Raw genomic sequence first — 18876 nt, 5'->3', positions numbered from 1 at the left:
ACTCTATTCTTTGCTGTTCGGACACTTCCTATTGCCTCCTCTATACCTTGCTAACTCTCGTTTATTCTTTCTGTCTCAGTAGAGATGTCACTTTCTCCGAGAAGTCATCCCTATTTGCCTTACCACCACTGAGTTTATATTAGCTACACTTCCTGTGTTAGGCATCTGGTGTTTTCTATTTATAGCATTTATCATGAAAATTTGTTTTAAGTGACCTTTATTAAAGTATAATTTATGCACAATAAATGGCATCCATTTAAAATGTAAAATTCAGTAAGTTTTTAAACAATTGTTTACAACCATGAAACCACTGGCACAATGAAGTTGCAGAGGCTCTGTGTGTTTATCAAGAACCCTTGTGCTGCTTTACTGTCCATCTCTCTTTCTGTGATCCCACCCCAACAAAACCATTTATTTGCTTTTTAATCTATACATTAGTTTGTATTTTCTAAGATTTTTAATGTACCATGTATATTTTGTGTCTGGCTTCTTTCAATCAGAATTAGAAATTCATGGATGTTTTTATGTATCAATAACTTCTTCATTTTTATTGCTGAGTAGTATTCCATGGTTTATTCATTTACTTGTTGATGGATCTTTGGATTGTTTTCAGGTTTTGGGTATTTACTACACTGAATTTTAACTGCCTTGTTATTTTCTGTATTCTTTTGTAAAGTGTACAGTACTATGAGAACAAAATAGTCTTTCTGGTTAACATTTGTATGCCTAGTTGCTTCCTGGTACTAGCAGGTGCTCAATAAGTGTTTATGGAAATGCTAAAGAGCGGAAAGGCGATACTATTTCAAGTAGTACAAATACAAATTTAGTGTCTATTGAACCAGGAATTTCATTAAGGAATAGTATTCGTTCAGTGTCTTATTTAGGTCGATACTTGTGGATATATATCACCAGAACTTATTTACAAGGTAATAGCTTTTTTACCTTTTTAACATATAACTGAATGTTATTTTAAAATTTGTGGGTTTTGGCTGGGCAAAACTAGTACCAGCACTCTGGGAGGCCAAGAAGAGAGGATTGCTTGAGCCCAGGAGTTGAAGACCAGCCTGGACAACATACCAAGATGCTATCTCTACCAAAAAAAAAAAAATGTGTTTTTTGATATCATACTAAGATAATCAGCTTTTAAGACTAAAAACTTTCTTTAAGAATTCTAATTTTCAGTTGCTATGCCAGAAATTCCAAAACTTTCTTGGTTTACACAACACCATTATTGTCTCAGTCCTTATTTCATGATGCTTCTGCACCAAAAGAAGACCTAAGAGTTGTTCTTACTGTTGAATTCAAGTAACTTAATAAATGTTTATATTTTAACAGTTAGCCATTTAAAAAATAATACGCAGAAACTGAAAGAAAAAACACTTCATTCTTAATCAGAATTATTACTAATGAAATGTGTACACCTTTTGGGCACTGCACTGTTGCGGAAAACTGAGAACTGGAGAGATGATATGAGGGAAACAGGAGGATTGTTTATTTAAGGTATGTACCAGCTCAGCTTTTTGGATATGAATCCACTGAGCCGGTGCGTACCTTAAATAAACAATCCTCCTGTTCTCCATACTGGTCTCTCTGGTCCTCACTTTCCCGCAACAGCACAACTCTCAAATTTTGGAAATTGATAAGTTACCAGTACTCTTCTTTCCTGTTCCACATTGATTTTTTAAAAAATATAGCTATTAATAATTATAGTACATAATAGTTATTTAGCATTGTGTTAAAAAACTAACAAATTATCAGTTCTCAAGTATTTGAAGTATGTTTTATAAGAATCCTTTTCGGCCAGGCATGGTGGCTCATGCTTGTAATCCCAGCACTTTGGGAGGTCGAGGTGGGCGGATCCCCTGAGGTCAGGAGTTTGTGACCAGCCTGGCCAACACGGTGAAACTCCATCTCTACTAAAAATACAAAAATTAGCCGGGTATGGTGGCGCATGCCTGTAGTCCCAGCTACTTGGGAGGCTGAGGTGGGAGAATTGCTTGAACCTGGGAGGTGGAGGTTGCAGTGACCAGAGATCATGCCAGTGCACTCCATCCTGGGCAACACAGTGAGACTGTGAGACTCTGTCTCAAAAAAAAAAAAAAAAAAAAAAGAAAAAGAAAAAGAATCCTTTTCACAAGATACTTTTAAAACAGTCTGTAATACTTTTGTAATCATAAGAATTTATAAACTTGGAATAGAAGTATTCTATTGTAAAGGTTAAGAAAAATATACTTGCTTGGCTACCGAGGCTCACTACCATAATCCCAGTACTTTGGGAGGCAAGGTGGGAGGATTGCTTGAGCCCAGGAGGTTGAGGCTGCAGTGAGCCATGCACTCCAACCTAAGTAACAGAGGGAGACCTTGTCTGAAAAACAAACAAAAAAGTATATGTATACACACACACACACACACACACACACACACACATACACATATATACACACACATATATAATACTTGCTATATCAAGTTAAAATTGTTACTTTTAATATGAATTGTTTGAGGTAGATATCCAGCTTCATTCCCTATTAAATATGGAATGTTTTTCATGCACAGTGTATCTTAAGATTCCATCTTTCCTCATTTTTTTCTGTTTTAAATCAAGTTTGTCTGTTTATGGATTTCCTGTTTTGTTTCGTTTATCAGTATATCTGTCTTTATACCAATAGCACATTGTTTAATTGTATCGTTATAGTTTTCCTTTGTATTTTCGTTAACAAAAACTCCCTCTGCTTTCTTTTCCTTGAAGTATTTTCACTGTTCTTAGCCTTTTGTTCTGTATAATTTTAGAAACAATCCCAACTTTTTTATATACTTGAATTGCATTGATATATTACATCAATTTTAAGGGAGAACTGATATCTTTATAATACTGAGTTTTCAGTTACTGAACATGGCATAACTTTGTTTTTGTCTTCTTGTCTTTCAGTAATATTTTATACTTTTCCATAATGGTTCACATGTCTTATTTTATAGCCATGACTTAGATCAGGGGCTATCAAACTACCAGCCCACAGGACAAGTCTGAATACCTTTTGTAAGACCCATGAGCTAAGAATGCTAAGAATTTTATAAATGGTTAGAAAAAATCAAAAGGATAATATATTATGACATATAAAATTATTTGAAATTAAAATTTTAGTGCCTATAAAGTTTTATTGGAACATAGGTATATTCATTCATTTAAATATATGACTGCATTTATACCACACATAACAGTGTTGATGGTTGCAACAGAAAGTGTATGGTCTGCAAATTGTAAAATATTTACTATCTGGCACTTTATAGAAAGTTTGTTTACCCCTGACTGAATTGTTTGTCTTTGTATCTCAGTGCTTCTTTGTAGTTGGAGTGGGTGGTAGGGGTTGGGTTTGAGCCTGTCTTTCCTTTATCTTCATCTCCAGTTCTAATAAAACTTAAGCTCATGAGTCACTGTCACCAAAATGTGTTTTATTCTTCAGATATGTTTGAGTAGAGCAAAGGTTGAAAACTATTGATATTGTGGTTTATATAGTAATTACTGTAGCTATTTTTTGGTATTTTACATTTGAGGATTTAATATAAAAAAATGGCTTAAGTTGCCTCTTTATTTCCCCTTTTTTAGGAAATTAAAAGAGAGACGGAATTCAAGGATGACAGTTTGCCCATCAAACGGGAAAGGCATGGGAATGTAGCAAGTCTTGTACAACGAATAAGCACCTATGGACTTCCAGCTGGAGGAATTCAGCCACATCCGCAAACCAAAAACATTAAGAAGAGTATGTAAATAATTCCTTGCCTGCATAATTAGTTCAAAATAGAAGGATATTTTATAACTGTTTCTAAATTAAGAAAAATTAGTTCAGTCTTTTGTAGACGACTGCAGTAACTTCCTGCAAATTCTTATGTTACTAGTTATTGCCCTGTGTAGTCAATATTAATTTTTAGTCATGTGCAATCAATAACAAATCAGTATCGTAAATTAAAGCATGAGGCTCTGTTTTCTTATTTATCTTTCAGACTCTGCTGAATGATTAACATTTTACCTTAACTGTATTTTAATACCATTTATTTAGTGGGATTCTGAAATATCTACTGATTCTTAGCATAGATACAGAATTTTGATGTGCCTCTTCTTCAGTTGTTAAACATCTGAACATAAACATTTCCAAGGTGATTGGCCTTGTAGATTACCTTGTAAGGATTTGGTACTGTGTAAATATGTTAGGGGAACAACTTGGCAAAGAAGGAGAGCATTACGTTTGAAATCAGATAAGTGTTTGAGTCTGTCTTATGACCTCAGAAAGATCATTTAAACTCTTGAGTTTTATTTGCTGTTGGTGAGAAGGTGGTTAAGAAAAAAAAAAAAGGTAATATTGCTGTTCTCAGAGAGCTTACGTTCTTGGAAAAGAATCTGTTATTTAAGGCCGGGTGCAGTGGCTCAAGCCTGTAATCCCAGCACTTTGGGAGGCCTAGGTTGGTGGATCACCTGAGTCAGGAGTTCGAGACCAGCCTGACGAACATAGTAAAACCCAGTCTCTACTGAAAATACAGATTAGCTGGGCGTGGAGGCACTTGCCTGTAATCCCAGCTACTTGGGAGGCTGAAGCAGGAGAATCGCTGGAACTCGGGAGGTGAGCCGAGATCTGCCATTGCACTCCAGTCTCTGCTCCAAAAAACAAAAGAAACTGTTATTTAAAAAGTGTAGAATATTAAACATGTACAAAGGATTACAGTGTTATGGGAGCACATAGCAAATGCTTTAACACAGTAAAACCAGAAGAGCCTTCAGAGATTGAATTTTTTTTTTTTTTTTTTTTTTTTTTTGAGATAGCTAGGGTGTCACTGTGTTGTCCAGGCTGTAGTGGTGCAGTCACAGCTCACTGCACCCTTGACCTCCCAGGGTTATGCAGTTTTCCCACCTCAGTCTACTGAGTAGCTGTGACTACAGGTGCGTGCCACCATGTCTGCTAATTTTTGTATTTTTCTTTGTAGAGATGGGGTTTTGTCATGTTGCCTAAGCTGTTCTTGAACTCCTGGGCTCAAATGATTTGCCCCCATTGGCTTCCCAAAGTTCTGGGATTGCAGATGTGAGCCACCATTGCATACTTATTACGATGGTCAATTTGATTTAACCCATCTATACCTATTGTTCCATTATTGGCATGCTAAGAATGTAGGAGTTACTACTATCCTGCTGTTCGAGGTCATTGCTAAGGTCTGATTGCAAAAATTAAATTGCAACCTCTGGCATAAATGGGTTAATAGTTAATGAGTATTTAATCACATTTACTTTAATGTCTTTGAAATTATGGTGTATAAATCCCTGTGTACAAAATATTCTACAATAAAGAAATTTTGTTTACATACATTTCCCAAATTATGATTGTAAGGCTATTATTAATTTTTATAGAGCTGTCTTATGTCTCAATCTATTATTTTCATACACTGTCATCTGTCAAGTTTGGGGAAACCTCTACTTTTGGATTACATCATCCTTTATTTTCATAAAATGAAAAGAGGTTGTCATAAAAATGAAACAGATTTTATGACACTTAGACCAATTCAGGGGTTCTATTTGTTCTTTGTTTCTCAAGGAAATACAGTGTCCAGGGGATATTTACATATTACATATACTGCTTTCTAGCATTGTTGCCTCAAGGTGGATGGTTTCAGCAGTTCTGATGATGTTGAATTCTGAAACTGCTTGGGGATTGGGGGACAAATAACAGTTTTATATCATACAACTGAACCTGTATATAGAATTTCTGTGCTCAGGGAGAATTTTTAGAGTAAAACCCACAGGAGGTTTTTTCATGACCTCTGTCCATAGTAAAATCCGTTTACAACTTTCTTTCACTCTAGGGAGCTATAAAGAGATACGGTTTTTCTTAAGTAGAGGTTAGACAAAGAGGTTGAAGGTTCTGAATATTTTTTCACTTTATCTTCTAATAGGAAAGGATACAGTAAATTCTGCCTTTCATAAGAACACTGGATGTACATTCTTTTCTCTTGTAAGAAGGAAAAATCATTATGTAGTTGGTGCCAGGAAGCTTAGGCCTTTTTTTCCTAAGGATCTTCCGTAACTTGTTTTTAAAGTACATGTGCTGCAAGGACTAAATTGGTCATTTGGTCTCAGCTAACATTTAAAGCAAGATGCAGGTTGTTTTTGCTTTTCTGTTTTCCTGTCATTTATGTATTATTTTATGTTTATTAAACTTGATATTATTTTTTGTTACTGTTTGGATCATATCTCTAATTTCCAAAATAGATCACTTATTTAAAAGTGACTCATTGTATTGTTACGTAGTAGCAGATACAACTCACCAGCACTATTAATGTTAATTTAAAAAACCCAAAACCATTGTATTAATGTAAGGTTGATAGTATAAAGATTGCAGTATATATGTTCAGTTTAAATCCCTGTGTGCCAAGACAAAGTGAATCTGTGTATGTGTTGAATTTTGTCTAAGCAACTACAAAGGAGAGGTTCAAATAAGTGTAATGTTGAGTATCCAAAAACTGGATTGGACTAGTGAGCTATTCTTCTCTAGTCTCCAGTATATTGGCTTTTTTGGGGTAGTAATGAAGCTGTGAAAACTTTTGCTATGATCCATTACTAAGCATGGTAGCTCATTTAGTAAAACAAGAAAGTATTAATTTTTTTTAGAGCAAACATAGAATAGTGCTTTACAGGAAAAAGTTGATTACGTTGCTAAAGTCAGAGAAGAGAACAAATGTACATTTCTCAGAGCAAAAACAGGTTGCAAGTCACATTACTTCTGACACCCTTGTAAAATCAGCCACAAGGATAATGGTAAAATATTGTGTTTAGAGAGTAAATAATTGACGTGTTTCAGCATCAGAATATTAACAGTCAGTGTGGAATGTTGGTAGATGTTTCACTTTACATTTGGAAGAAATCCATACCAGATGAAATCTCTTGGTACAATTGAGGGAATACATAGTGTTTGCTAATTGTATTTCCTTAGTAGTGGAAACTCATGCTACAGCAGAAGTGATTTTTCATTTAGTTACTTATTTTGAATTAAAAGATACATTGAGATTGATACTAATAGATCACTAGTGTTTATACTGCAAGGGATAATGTTGCACATGAAAAGTTCATTGAAAGAATGCCAGTCTACACATTACTTCACTCCCATAAAACATTTGGGTAGCAAATCGTATGCTTTCTTATTTTGAATCAGCGCTGAAGAAAATAGTAACATTCTGAGGCCGGGCGCGGTGGCTCAAGCCTGTAATCCCAGCACTTTGGGAGGCCGAGACGGGTGGATCACGAGGTCAGGAGATCGAGACCATCCTGGCTAACACTGTGAAACCCCGTCTCTACTAAAAAAATACAAAAAACTAGCCGGGCGAGGTGGCGGGCGCCTGTAGTCCCAGCTACTCAGGAGGCTGAGGCAGGAGAATGGCGTAAACCCGGGAGGCGGAGCTTGCAGTGAGCTGAGATCCGGCCACTGCACTCCAGCCTGGGCGATAGAGCGAGACTCTGTCTCAAAAAAAAAAAAAAAAAAAAAAAAAAAAAATTCTGAAAACTGTCAAATTATGTCCACTGACTATACGTCTTTGCAGCATACCTTTTGAAAAAATGAGCATGCTGGTTCACGGTCAGTCTTTGACATTGAAATATTCTGACTGATAGGGGAAAAAGACTCACTCAAATGAGTAGATCATCTCGGGGTTAGAACACCCTACCTTCTTGAACAGGTAGGCTGTTCTAACTTTCTATTTAAAACTTTCTAAATAAAAATAAAATTTTATTTAGAAAATTTTAAAATATCTAGAAAAGTTGAGGGAATAATTATGCAGTGAACATAGTATACCCTTCAACTGCGTATGCTGTTAACATTTTGTCACATTGGCTTTATCTTTATATACATATACTTTTTTCATGGAATCAGTTGAAAGTATGCTACAGACATAATACTTTACCTCTGATCACATTGTCTGTTTCTCCATGATAGTGATAATGAAGATTTTCTAAAATTTTGAGTGTCTTAAGTAGAATATCTCAGCAAAGTAGGCAGTATCTTGAACAGTTTGAGCCTTTCACTTAATGGCCTAAGCATTACGATTTTTTTATTGCTAAGGATGAGAATTTTTTTTTTTTTTTTTTTTTTTTTGATACAGAGTCTCAGGTTGGAGTTCATTGGCACAGTCTCAGCTCACTGTAACCTCAGCCTCCCCAGTAGCTGGAATTACAGGAACACACCTCCATACCCGGCTAATTTTTTCTATTTTTAGTAGAGATGGGGTTTCACCATCTTGGCCAGGCTGGTCTCAAACTCCTGGCCTCAAGGGATCTGCCTGCCTCAGCCGCCCAAAATGCTGGGATTACAGGCCCAAACCACTGCTCTGGGCGAGAAAATTTCTTAAAAAGATTCAACTGTATGAATGGCTGATTGATACATATGATGATGTATTTATACATCATTCATGTATTCATGTAATGAGTATTTCATTACATGAAAATGATGTATTCGTTCATCATTTGTGTAAAATGACTGAATCAGTGTTTCTCTTAACATTTGATTATATGCTTATTGAAGAAATAAATTGATTTTTATTTATTTATTTTTTGAGACAGAGTTTCTGTTTCTCTCCCAGGATGGAGTGCAGTGCCATGATCTTGGCTCACTGTACCCTCTGCCCTCCAGGTTCAAGTGATTCTCCTGCCTCAGCCTCCCAAGTAGCTGGGATTATAGGCGTGTGCCACCACGCCCAGCTACTTTTTGTGTTTTTGGTAGAGACAGGGTTTTACCACGTTGGTCAGGCTGGTCTCGAACTCCTGACCTCAGTTGATCCACCTGCCTCGGCCTCCCATAGTGCTGGGATTGCAGGTGTAAGCCACTGCGTCTGGTGGAGAAAGAAATTTATTTTAAAAATTCACTAGTTAAATACATTTTAGTGCTTTAATAGAACCTGAAGATATTTTTCCCAGAGCCAGCTGGAACCAAAAATTGGGTCAGAAATCCTTTTGCTGTTATTTCTGAAGTTTTAGCATTCAACCTCCCACTTCTGTTGAGGTATGCTCTTCTTTTAGCATTTAATGGAAACATTAAAAACAGTCTTCAGTGATAAATGGTTTCATAATTTAAGAGCTTTGTTTGATCTAAATAGTTACATCTATTTTTCAGACATGAAATACCTAACTATTCTTGATGACCCACGTTTAGAAATTAAAGATTTTCTGTTTTATTAGAAAAAGAACAAGAGCAGTAACTTTACTGAGTCTGAAATTTCACACAGTTTGGTTTTGTTTTTTAAAAATACTAAACATGTAAAGTTTTCTGAAATTTTTGAACTCGCGTGTGTCAAATGCCTTTATATCTGTGGGTAGCATGATCATGAGAAACAGTTAAGTCTGCCACATAAAGCTGAGTATGGATGATGATTCAGAATTCACAGTCTAGCAGGGGTGAACATCAATTTACTATAAAATAGAGATAGTCATAATTTTCTCATAAGATGTAAGAGGCATTAACATGTTAAGTAATTATAAGTACTTGATAAATGTTTACAGTTATTCTGGTGTTTTATACTATATATTCAGAACTGTATGAGAGACATGTGCAGTGATAATTTAGATGAAAAGGTAATTTTGTACTGGGGTTGTCAAGCGAAGTGTATTGAAGCTCTTCTTTAGGTAGGACATACAAGCACATGGAGATTGGAAGAATAGCATTCAAGGAAGAAATGCAGCCTTTGACAGACCCACAGAAATAAGCAAGTATGTGGTATTTTGGGGGAGTAAAAATCCAGTGTGACTAGACTATATGAGCTATCAAAGTACTATGTAATCTGTAATGGTGACAGCATACTATAGTGGAAAGATTTAAGGCTTCAAAGTGGGCATAATATTCCAGAAGTGGATATAATTTTAGTTTTGCCTCATTTTAGCTATGTGGTCTTTGATGGATTATTTAACTTTTTATTTCCTGTTTTTCTCATTGGTAAATGAGATAGTGAGTGTTAATGCTTTGTTGTGTGGGAGATGTGAAGAATTTAGAATAGTGCTGGTACATGAAAGAAATGCAATATGTCCCTACCTTTGCTGTACCTCCTTTATTCTCTCCCTTGTTAGTAATTTTTTTGTAGAACTGAAAAGTATTAAAGGTTACTTGTGATAAGAAAATGCTAATAACTGGGTGTGGTGGCTCACACCTGTAATCCCAGCACTTTGGGAGGCTGAGGTGGGTGGATCACTTGAGCCCAGGAGTTTAGGACCAGCCTGGACAACATGGCAAACCCCATCTCTACACACACACACACACACACAAAATACAAAAATTAGCCCAGCATGGTGACGAGTGCCTGTGGTCCCAGCTACTTGAGAGGCTGAGGTGGAAGGATCGCTTGAGCCTGGGAGGCAGAGGTTGCAGTGAGCAGAGTTCATACTACTGCCTGGGTGACAGAGTGAGACCCTGTGTCCAAAAAAAAAAAAAAAAAAAATACTAGTTAACAGTTTTTTAAAAAAATGAACTTAATTTCATTGACACCTCTTTTTTGTGCTTAACATGGGTTCTGATACATTATAGAAATTAACATTTATTGACTTTGTACAGTTCAAAATGTGAAAAATCTCAAAGTCCCCCTTAATTGTGCTGGCAGTTAAATTAATGGATGGATTCAATGTAGGCAGTCACCTCAATTTATGAGTGAACCCACTTAAATATGAAATAATGTGGAATTATTTTTTTCTTTTTAAAATAAATGACTCATAGTTTGTGGTAATAATTGCTATTTAGATGCTTTTATCTAATGTGACTCCTTCCTTTGATTAAATGAATCTTTTTTTTTTTGCAAATGATTCTATTAATACAAACTACTTGGGAAAAATTATGCTTAGTGTGAGAGGAAGAAATAAAGTTCTCGGGTAAAATATAGCTGGGCTGCTCAAACTTCATTGACCTCCCTGAGTGGGGGCTAATGAGTAGTCCATTTCACCTTAAGTCCAATTTTAAGAGATATTAACATTCATGAAAAAAAAACACTTTTTAAAAAAGGTCTGAAATTATCAGAATGATAAAAAGGATTTTATTCTTGTAAGAGCACCTTGAGCAAAATAGACATTTCTTTTCAATAGTATGGATCGTTTGCCTCTTGTCTATGAAGTGCTAACTGCCAATAACACATTAATGAACACATTTTCTCAAGGTCACTGGAACAACTTGCAAAGGTATTTAGGGATTCTATATTTCAAGAGATGAGAAGTTTTCCTGTAGCATGCATAAAACTATTTAAATTACTTAAAATTTTACCTTGAGGTCTGGTGAAAGGTGAAATGTGAAAAATTTTACTCTGAACTCTAGGTTAGTTAAAAAATTATGGTCATTGTTTACTTTCTTTTTTCCCTTTTTTTTTTATTGAGGCGTAGTCTTGCTCTGTTGCCCAGGCTGGAGTGTAGTGGCACGATCTCAGCTCACTGCAAGCTCCGCCTCCCAGGTTCATGCCCATTCTCCTGCTCAGTCTCCCGGGTAGCTGGGACTACAGGCACCCACCACCATGCCCAGCTAATTTTTTGTATTTTCGGTAGAGATGGGGTTTCACTGTGTTAGCCAGGATGGTCTTGATCTCCTGACCTTGTGATTTGCCTGCCTCGGCCTCCCAAGGTGCTGGGATTACAGGCGTGAGCCTCCACGCACAGTCTGTTTACTTTCTTTGGCTTCTTTTATTATAAAAACTACAGTAAAAAATCAGATACAAATTAATTGCTTTAGGAAGGGGAAAAAAGACTTACACAGATGTAACTTTCTTATTTGGAGACTCAATTATTTTATCTACTTGATGGTTATGTCTGTTTTGTACCTCTCCATGCTATTGGTTGCATGTAATGTGCTTGTTGTGTTGTTTTGGGGGTGAAGTTAGATTACTTTTTGTCTTGATAAACAATGTCATAGATCCATGGAATGTTGGAGCAGCATGTTGGAGCTGTAGTGGTTTTCTACTTCCGTGATGTAATTTTATGGCCCAGGAAATTGATTCCTAGAGAATTTCAGTGAAATAACTAGAGTATGACAACTGTACCAGAACATGTCTTCTGACTTCCAGTACAGCTGATATTTCTGTTGTAGCATGACATCTTTCTTTACAAAGAGTTTATTTGGAGATCATGATTTGATGCAGTGAAATTCTGCCTGTCCAGATTACTTCTTAGGATTCTCCTTTGTTGTCCTCTCTCCTTAGAATTGTTGTATCACCAAATCCTACTTCGTTAGTAAAACTGTTTTCCTTGCTCTAAAATACCTGCCACATCTGTCCCACCTTCTTGTATCTTACTCATATTTCATTGTATAACTCTGTTATCATTTCTTCTTTGAAGCCTTCCATATCTGCTCTAGTTCAAACCTGTCCTTTCTCATTTTTGAAATATTTGTCGTTTGTGTTAAATATTTTACTCATTATGTATTCAAGTTTTATCACTAATTTTTTTTTAGTGTGTGTGTTTTCTTCTCAAGTTGTGTTCTTTAAGTGTGCATTTAAATTATTAAGAAAAATCTTGTTAGGATTGTTGGTGATAGACTATTGATGGAATGTAGACACTCTTGTGATAATATTGGTTGACAATGATGCCATATAGTTAGACCTAGATTTTTGTTTATTAATTCATTCAAAAATACGTAGCAGATACTCTTGTGGATTGAATTACGGTTCTTTCCAAAATTCATGTTGAAATTTAATTTCCATTGTGATATTAATAGGTGGATCTTTTTGAGAAATGATTAAGTCATGAGGACTGTGCTGTCATGAGTGGGTTAGTGCCTTATGAAAGGGCAGGAGGGAACTAACTTAGGTCCTTTTTTGCCCTTCTGACATGTGATGACATATGTAGAGGGCTCTCACCAGATATAAAGTCTGCTGGCACTTTGATCTTGGATTTCTCAGACTCCAGAAAAGTGAGAAGTAAATTTGTATTATCTTCATTACTTAGTCTCAGATATTTTGTTATAGCAGCACAAATAGACCGTATCAGATATCTAGAATAAGCCAGGCACTATGCTAGGTGCTGGGTAGGTTGCAGAAGCAAATAGGGGGTAAGTACAGGGTGCTAGAGTAGCACAAAGGAAAAGTATTTAATTTAGAAAGCTATTTGTGGCTGGGCGCAGTGGCTCACACCTGTAATCCTAGCACTTTGGGTGGCCGAGGTGAATGGATCACCTGAGGTCAGGAGTTTGAGACCAGCCTGATCAGCATGGTGAAACCGCATCTCTACTAAAAATACAAAAATTAGCCAGGCGTGGTGCCGCTCTCCTGTAATCCCAACTACTCAGGAGGCTGAGGCAGGAGAATCACTTGAACCCGGGAGGCAGAGGTTGCAGTGAGTCGAGATTGTGCCACTGCACTCCAGCCTGGGCAACAGAACGAGACTCTGTCTCAAAAAAAAGAAAAAAGAAAAAGAAAGCTATTTGGGAGTGTCTTCTAAGCTGAGAAATGAAGATGAGTTGAAGGTGGGCTTCATGGGTGAAAGTAAAGTTCCTTGACAAAAAAAACAGTACATTGAAGTGTGAGATGGAATAGGGTATTCCATTTTCAAGAAATTAAAGATCAGGGTGACTGAATTATTGGGTACAAGATTGGAAATAGGGTATTCCATTTTCAAGAAATCAAAGATCAGGGTGACTGAATTATTGGGTACAAGATTGAGAATCACCGAGGGATCTTGTTAATGTGCACGCTCTGATTCAAAATTCAGTCTGCTAGGGCTACCATGACAAAATACCACAGACTTAGTAGCTTTAACAGATTTATCTTCTCACAGTTTTGGACGATTAGAAGTCCAATATCAAGGTGCTGTCAGGGTTGGTTTCTGGTGATGCCCCTCTTCTGGCTTGTAGAGGACCACTGTCTCCTTGTTTTCTTGCTTGGTCTTTCCTTTGTATTGGAGGGTTGGGGAGGGCAATGGTGGGCTGATGTCTCTTCCTCTTTATAAGGATACTAGTCCTATCTCATTAGGGTGTTAACCCTTAGGACCTCATTTAACCCTATTTACCACTTCCACAAAGGCACTATTGCTAAACTCATTGGGTGTTAGGGTTTCAATATATGAATCTTGAGGGAACTTTTTACTCAGTCCCTGTTAAGTAGATGTGGGGTGGAGCTTGAGATAGTACATATCTCACAAGCTCCCGGGTTATACTGTTGCTGCTGGTCTAAGAAACACACTTGGAATATCAAGAAGTAGTCAACTATTCCTGGTCATCCACCCATAGCTGCTTAATGATTCATTTTTGAAGATGGGAGTGAGTCTGAGTTCTCAGTTCGTAGAGCTTGAGAAAGGTTGAGAACACAAGTCCGAATGGTTATAAATGATCATTTCTGAATAAATGAAGCTTGTTTGAAAAGCGAAAGTAAAATTATCTTCACATAAGTGGGTTTCATTTTTAGCTGTCTGAAAATAGTTATTAAAGAAGATAAAATAAATTTGAGATTTGTACATATTACTGCTTCTTTCTACAGTCGTATAAGTACTAATTTTAAGTAGTATTCCCAGACTTGATTAGGAAGTAGTCTGAAAATCACTAACCTAGAGAATTTGTCTGATGAATTTGTTGTGCCAAGTGTCTTTTATTGTCTGTTTTTTTTAGTCTCAAAAATGGTAATGGGTATTTGGATATTTTGCTTTTGTGCAAATGGTAGGATAAGATGTATAAGCAGATTTTATTGCCTGAAGCCTTAATGTGTGTAGTGTGGGGCTTGGGGTAAAAAGCTAACCAGGGCTGATCGTGATTAGCTGTTTAGAATGTCCTATGACTATAAACATGGCATGTAAATATACTGTTTTCAAAAATGATCTTTCTTAATCTAATTTCTTATTATGTTACTTTCTTTAGAGACCAAGAAGCGTCAGTGTAAAGTTCTTTTTGAGTACATTCCACAAAATGAGGACGAACTGGAGCTGAAAGTGGGAGATATTATTGATATTAATGAAGAGGTAAGGAAAAAATGTGTTACAGATAAAACAGCAATGGTAATTGATGCTGTGGATTTTAGAAAAATTAATTGTAAGAATATTAGTGTTTTGTGAGAACTGTTGTCACTTTTTAAAAAAAATTAAATTTTAAAATATAAGAGTTTCTTTACTCATCAGTGCTGTATTTATGTATGTATTTGTATTTCCTGCCTTTAGGAATAAAAATGCCCCTTTAAAGCTAAACATTAATGTAATCTAAGTAGTTAAGAACATAAACAAGACTTTTTTTTGATTCTGAATTTACCATAGGCGCAAAGCAGTGAAATAGAAGGAATTTTGCCTTTTGTGTAATAAAGGAATACAAAGCAAAATCTTTTTAAAAGCTCTGCCTGGTTTGAATTATCACATTCAAATATTAATAAAAATACTTTGCTACATTTTGGTATCTTAGAAAGGGATTTTAAAATATTTTAAAAACAGAGAGATCATGGTGGACAGGAGGCAGGACTAGATTGCAGCTCCCACTGGGCCAGACAGAGCAGCATGTGGAGGCTCACATCGTGAACTTTTGCTCTAGATTGACTGCAGGAATACGTTAGGAAAGCGGAGAGAACCCACAGACCCTCTGAAGGAAGGCAGCTGCTCCTGTAGGACCCGGGAGACACCCCAAATACTCAGTCGCAGCAAGATCCGCCCAAGGAGATTCTGAGATGAGACATGCCTAGCCCTGCCCTCACCTAATGGTCCTTCCCTACCCACCCTAGTAACTGAAGACAAAGGGCATATACTTTTGGGATTTCCAAGACCCTGCCCACCACCTGTTCCTCCCCATACTACATAGCTAATGCTCTCTTGAGAGTGCCACCTCCCAGCAGGAGGCCAACCAGCACAAAAATAGTGCATTAAACAACCAGAGCTAAGAACCTTCACAGAGTTCATTTTAACCTGCCCCCACTCCCACCTCCAACCCCAACTGCCACTTCCACCGGAGCAGGTGCTGGTATCCATGGCTGAGAGACCCACAGATGGTTCACGTCACGGGACGCTGTGCAGACAACCCCCAGTACCAGCCCAGAGCCTGGTAGACTAGCTGCGTGGCAGTAGAGAGATAATCACTACAGTTCGGCTCTCAGGAAGCCACATCCCTGGGAAAACAGGAAGAATACTACATAAAGGAGCACCCCATGGGACAAAAAGAATCTAAACAGCCTTGAGCCCTACACTTCCCTCTGACAGAGCCTTCCCAAATGAGAAGGAATCAGAAAACCAACTCTGGTAATAAGACAAAACAAGGTTCTTTACCACCCCCCAAAAATCACACTAGCTCACCAGCAAGGGATCCAAACCAAGAATCAATCCCTGATTTACCCGAAAAAGAATTCAGAAGGTAAGTTATTCAGCTAATCAGGGAGACATCAGAGAAAGACGAAGCCCAATTTAAGGAAATAAAAAAAAAATGATAGAAGAAGTGAAGGGAGAAGAATTCAGTGAAATAGATACCATAAATAAAAAATAATTAAAACTTCAGGAAACAATGGATGCACTTACGGAAGTGCAAAATGCTCTGAAAAGTTTCAGCAATAGAATTGAATAAGCAGAAGAAAGAACTTCAGATTTTGAAGACAAGGTTTTTGAGTTAACTCAATCCAACAAAGACAAAGAATAAGATAATATGAACCAAGCCCCCATGAAGTCTGGGGTTATGTTAAATGACCAAACCCAAGAATAATTGGCCTTCCTGAGGAAGAAGAGAAATCTAAAAGTTTAAAAAACATATTTGGGGGAATAATCAGAAAAACTTCCCCGGCCTTGCCAGAGACCTAGACATCCAAATATAGGAAGTTCAAAGGACACCTGGGAAATTTATCACAATAAGATTATCGCCTAGGTACATTGTCATCAGGTTATCTAAAAGTTAAGACGAAGGAAAGAATTTTAAGAGCTGTGAGGCAGAAGCACCAGGTAACCTATAAAGGACAGTCTATCAGATTAACAGCAGATTTCTCAGCAGAAACCATACAAGCTAGAAGGGATTTGGGGTCCTATCTTGAACCTCCTCAACAAAACAATTATCAGCCAAGAATTTTGTATCCAGCAAAACTTAGCTTCATAAATGAAGGAAACATACAGTCTTTTTTCAGACAAACAAATGCCGAGAGAATTCACCACTACCAAGCCAGTACTACAAGAACTGCTAAAAGGAGCTCTAAATCTTGAAACAAATCCTGGAAACACATCAAAATAGAACCTGTTTGAAATATAAATCTCACAGGACCTATAAAACAAAAATACAAGTTAAAAAGCAAAAACAAAAAAACCAAAGTATACAGGCAACAAATACCCCAATGAATGGAATGGTATCTCACATCTCAATACTAATGTTGAATGTAAATGGCCTAAATGTTCCATGTAAAAGATACATAACTGCAGAATGTACGGGAATTCAACAACCCTCTGCTGCCTTCGAGAGACTCACCTAACACTTAAGGAATTATAAACTTAAGGTAAAGATGTAGAAAAAGATATTTCATGCAAATGGACAGCAGGAGTAGCTATTCTTAGATCAGACAAAACAAACTTTAAATTAACAGCAGTTTAAAAGACAAAGAGGGACATTACATAATGATAAAAGGCCTTGTCCAACAAGAAAACATCACAGTTCTATATATATATATGCACCTAACACTGGAGCTCTTTAATTTATAAGACAATTACTAATAGGCCTAAGAAATGAGAGTAACACAATAATAGTGGGGGACTTCAGTACTCCACTGACAGTACTAGACAGGTCATCAAGACAAAGTCAACAAAGAAACAATGAATTTAAACTATACCCTGGAACAAATGGAGTTAACAGATATTTGCAGAACATTCTGCTCAACCACCACAGAATATACATTCTATTCAACATAGGCCACAAAATGAGCCTCAGTAAATTTAAGAAAATTGAAATTATATCAAGCACTCTCTCATACCACAGTGGAATAAAACTGGAAATCAAAGGAGTCTTCAAAACCATGCAAATAATGGAAATTAAATAACCTACTCCTGAATGATCATTGGGTCAGAAATGAAATCAAGATGGAAATTTAAAAATTCTTCTTACTGAACAACAATAGTGACACACCTTTCAAGACCTCTGGGATACAGCAAAGGCGGTGCTAAGAGGAAAATTAATAGTTAATAACCTAACTTTTAACTTAAGTCAACTTAAAAGTTAAAAGTTGATAGCCCTAAATGCCTACATCAGAGACTATGAAAGAGCACGGACAGACAATCTAAGGTCACCGAATGAGAGAAAGAAGAACAAACCAAACCCAAACTCAGCAGAATAAAGGAAATAACCAAGATCAGAGCAGAACTAAGTGAAATTGAAACAAACAAAAAATACAAAAGATAAATTAAAAACTGGTTCTTTGAAAAGATAAATAGGATTGAGAGACCATTAGCAAGATTAACCAAGAAAAGAAGAGAGAAAATCCAAATAAGCTCAGTTAGAAACAAAACTGGAGATATTACAGCTGACACCACAGAAATACAACAGATCATTCAAGGCTACTATGAACTTTTTTCCATGCATAAACTAGAAAACCTAGAGGAGATGGCTGAATTCCTATAAAGGTACAATCCTTGATTAAATCAGGAAGAATTACACATGCTGAACAGAACAATAGCAAGCAGCGAGGTTGAAATGGTAATTAAAAAATTACCACCACCAACAAAAAAGGTCCAGGACCAGATGGATTCACAGCAGAATTCTACCAGACATTCAAATAATTGGTACCAATCCTGTTGACACTATTTCAGGAGATAGAGAGAGGGAACCCTCCCTAAATCATTCTGTGAAGCTAGTATCACCCTAATACCCAGACTAGGAAAAGACATAACAAAAAAAGAAAACTATAGACCAATATCCCTGATGAATATAGATGCTAAAATCCTTAACAAAGTACTAGCTAACT

The 18876-nt window shown here is 36.7% G+C and overlaps 1 protein-coding gene across 1 annotated transcript in view; it reads left to right on the top strand.

The window, feature by feature from the left end:
- CD2AP (CD2 associated protein) overlaps nucleotides 1-18876 on the top strand; it is a 156819-nt gene that overhangs the window by 54227 nt on the left and 83716 nt on the right. The window contains exons 3-4 of the mRNA XM_023212978.3: nucleotides 3605-3758; nucleotides 14835-14935. Of these exons, the coding sequence (XP_023068746.1) occupies nucleotides 3605-3758; nucleotides 14835-14935 (255 nt within the window). The remainder of the gene's footprint in view (nucleotides 1-3604; nucleotides 3759-14834; nucleotides 14936-18876) is intronic.

This window comes from Piliocolobus tephrosceles, chromosome 5 (genome assembly GCF_002776525.5).
Source record: "Piliocolobus tephrosceles isolate RC106 chromosome 5, ASM277652v3, whole genome shotgun sequence".
Lineage (NCBI taxonomy): Eukaryota > Metazoa > Chordata > Mammalia > Primates > Cercopithecidae > Piliocolobus > Piliocolobus tephrosceles.
The sequence above is the reverse complement of the archived record's forward strand: the minus strand, read 5'-3'. Positions and strand labels throughout refer to the sequence as shown.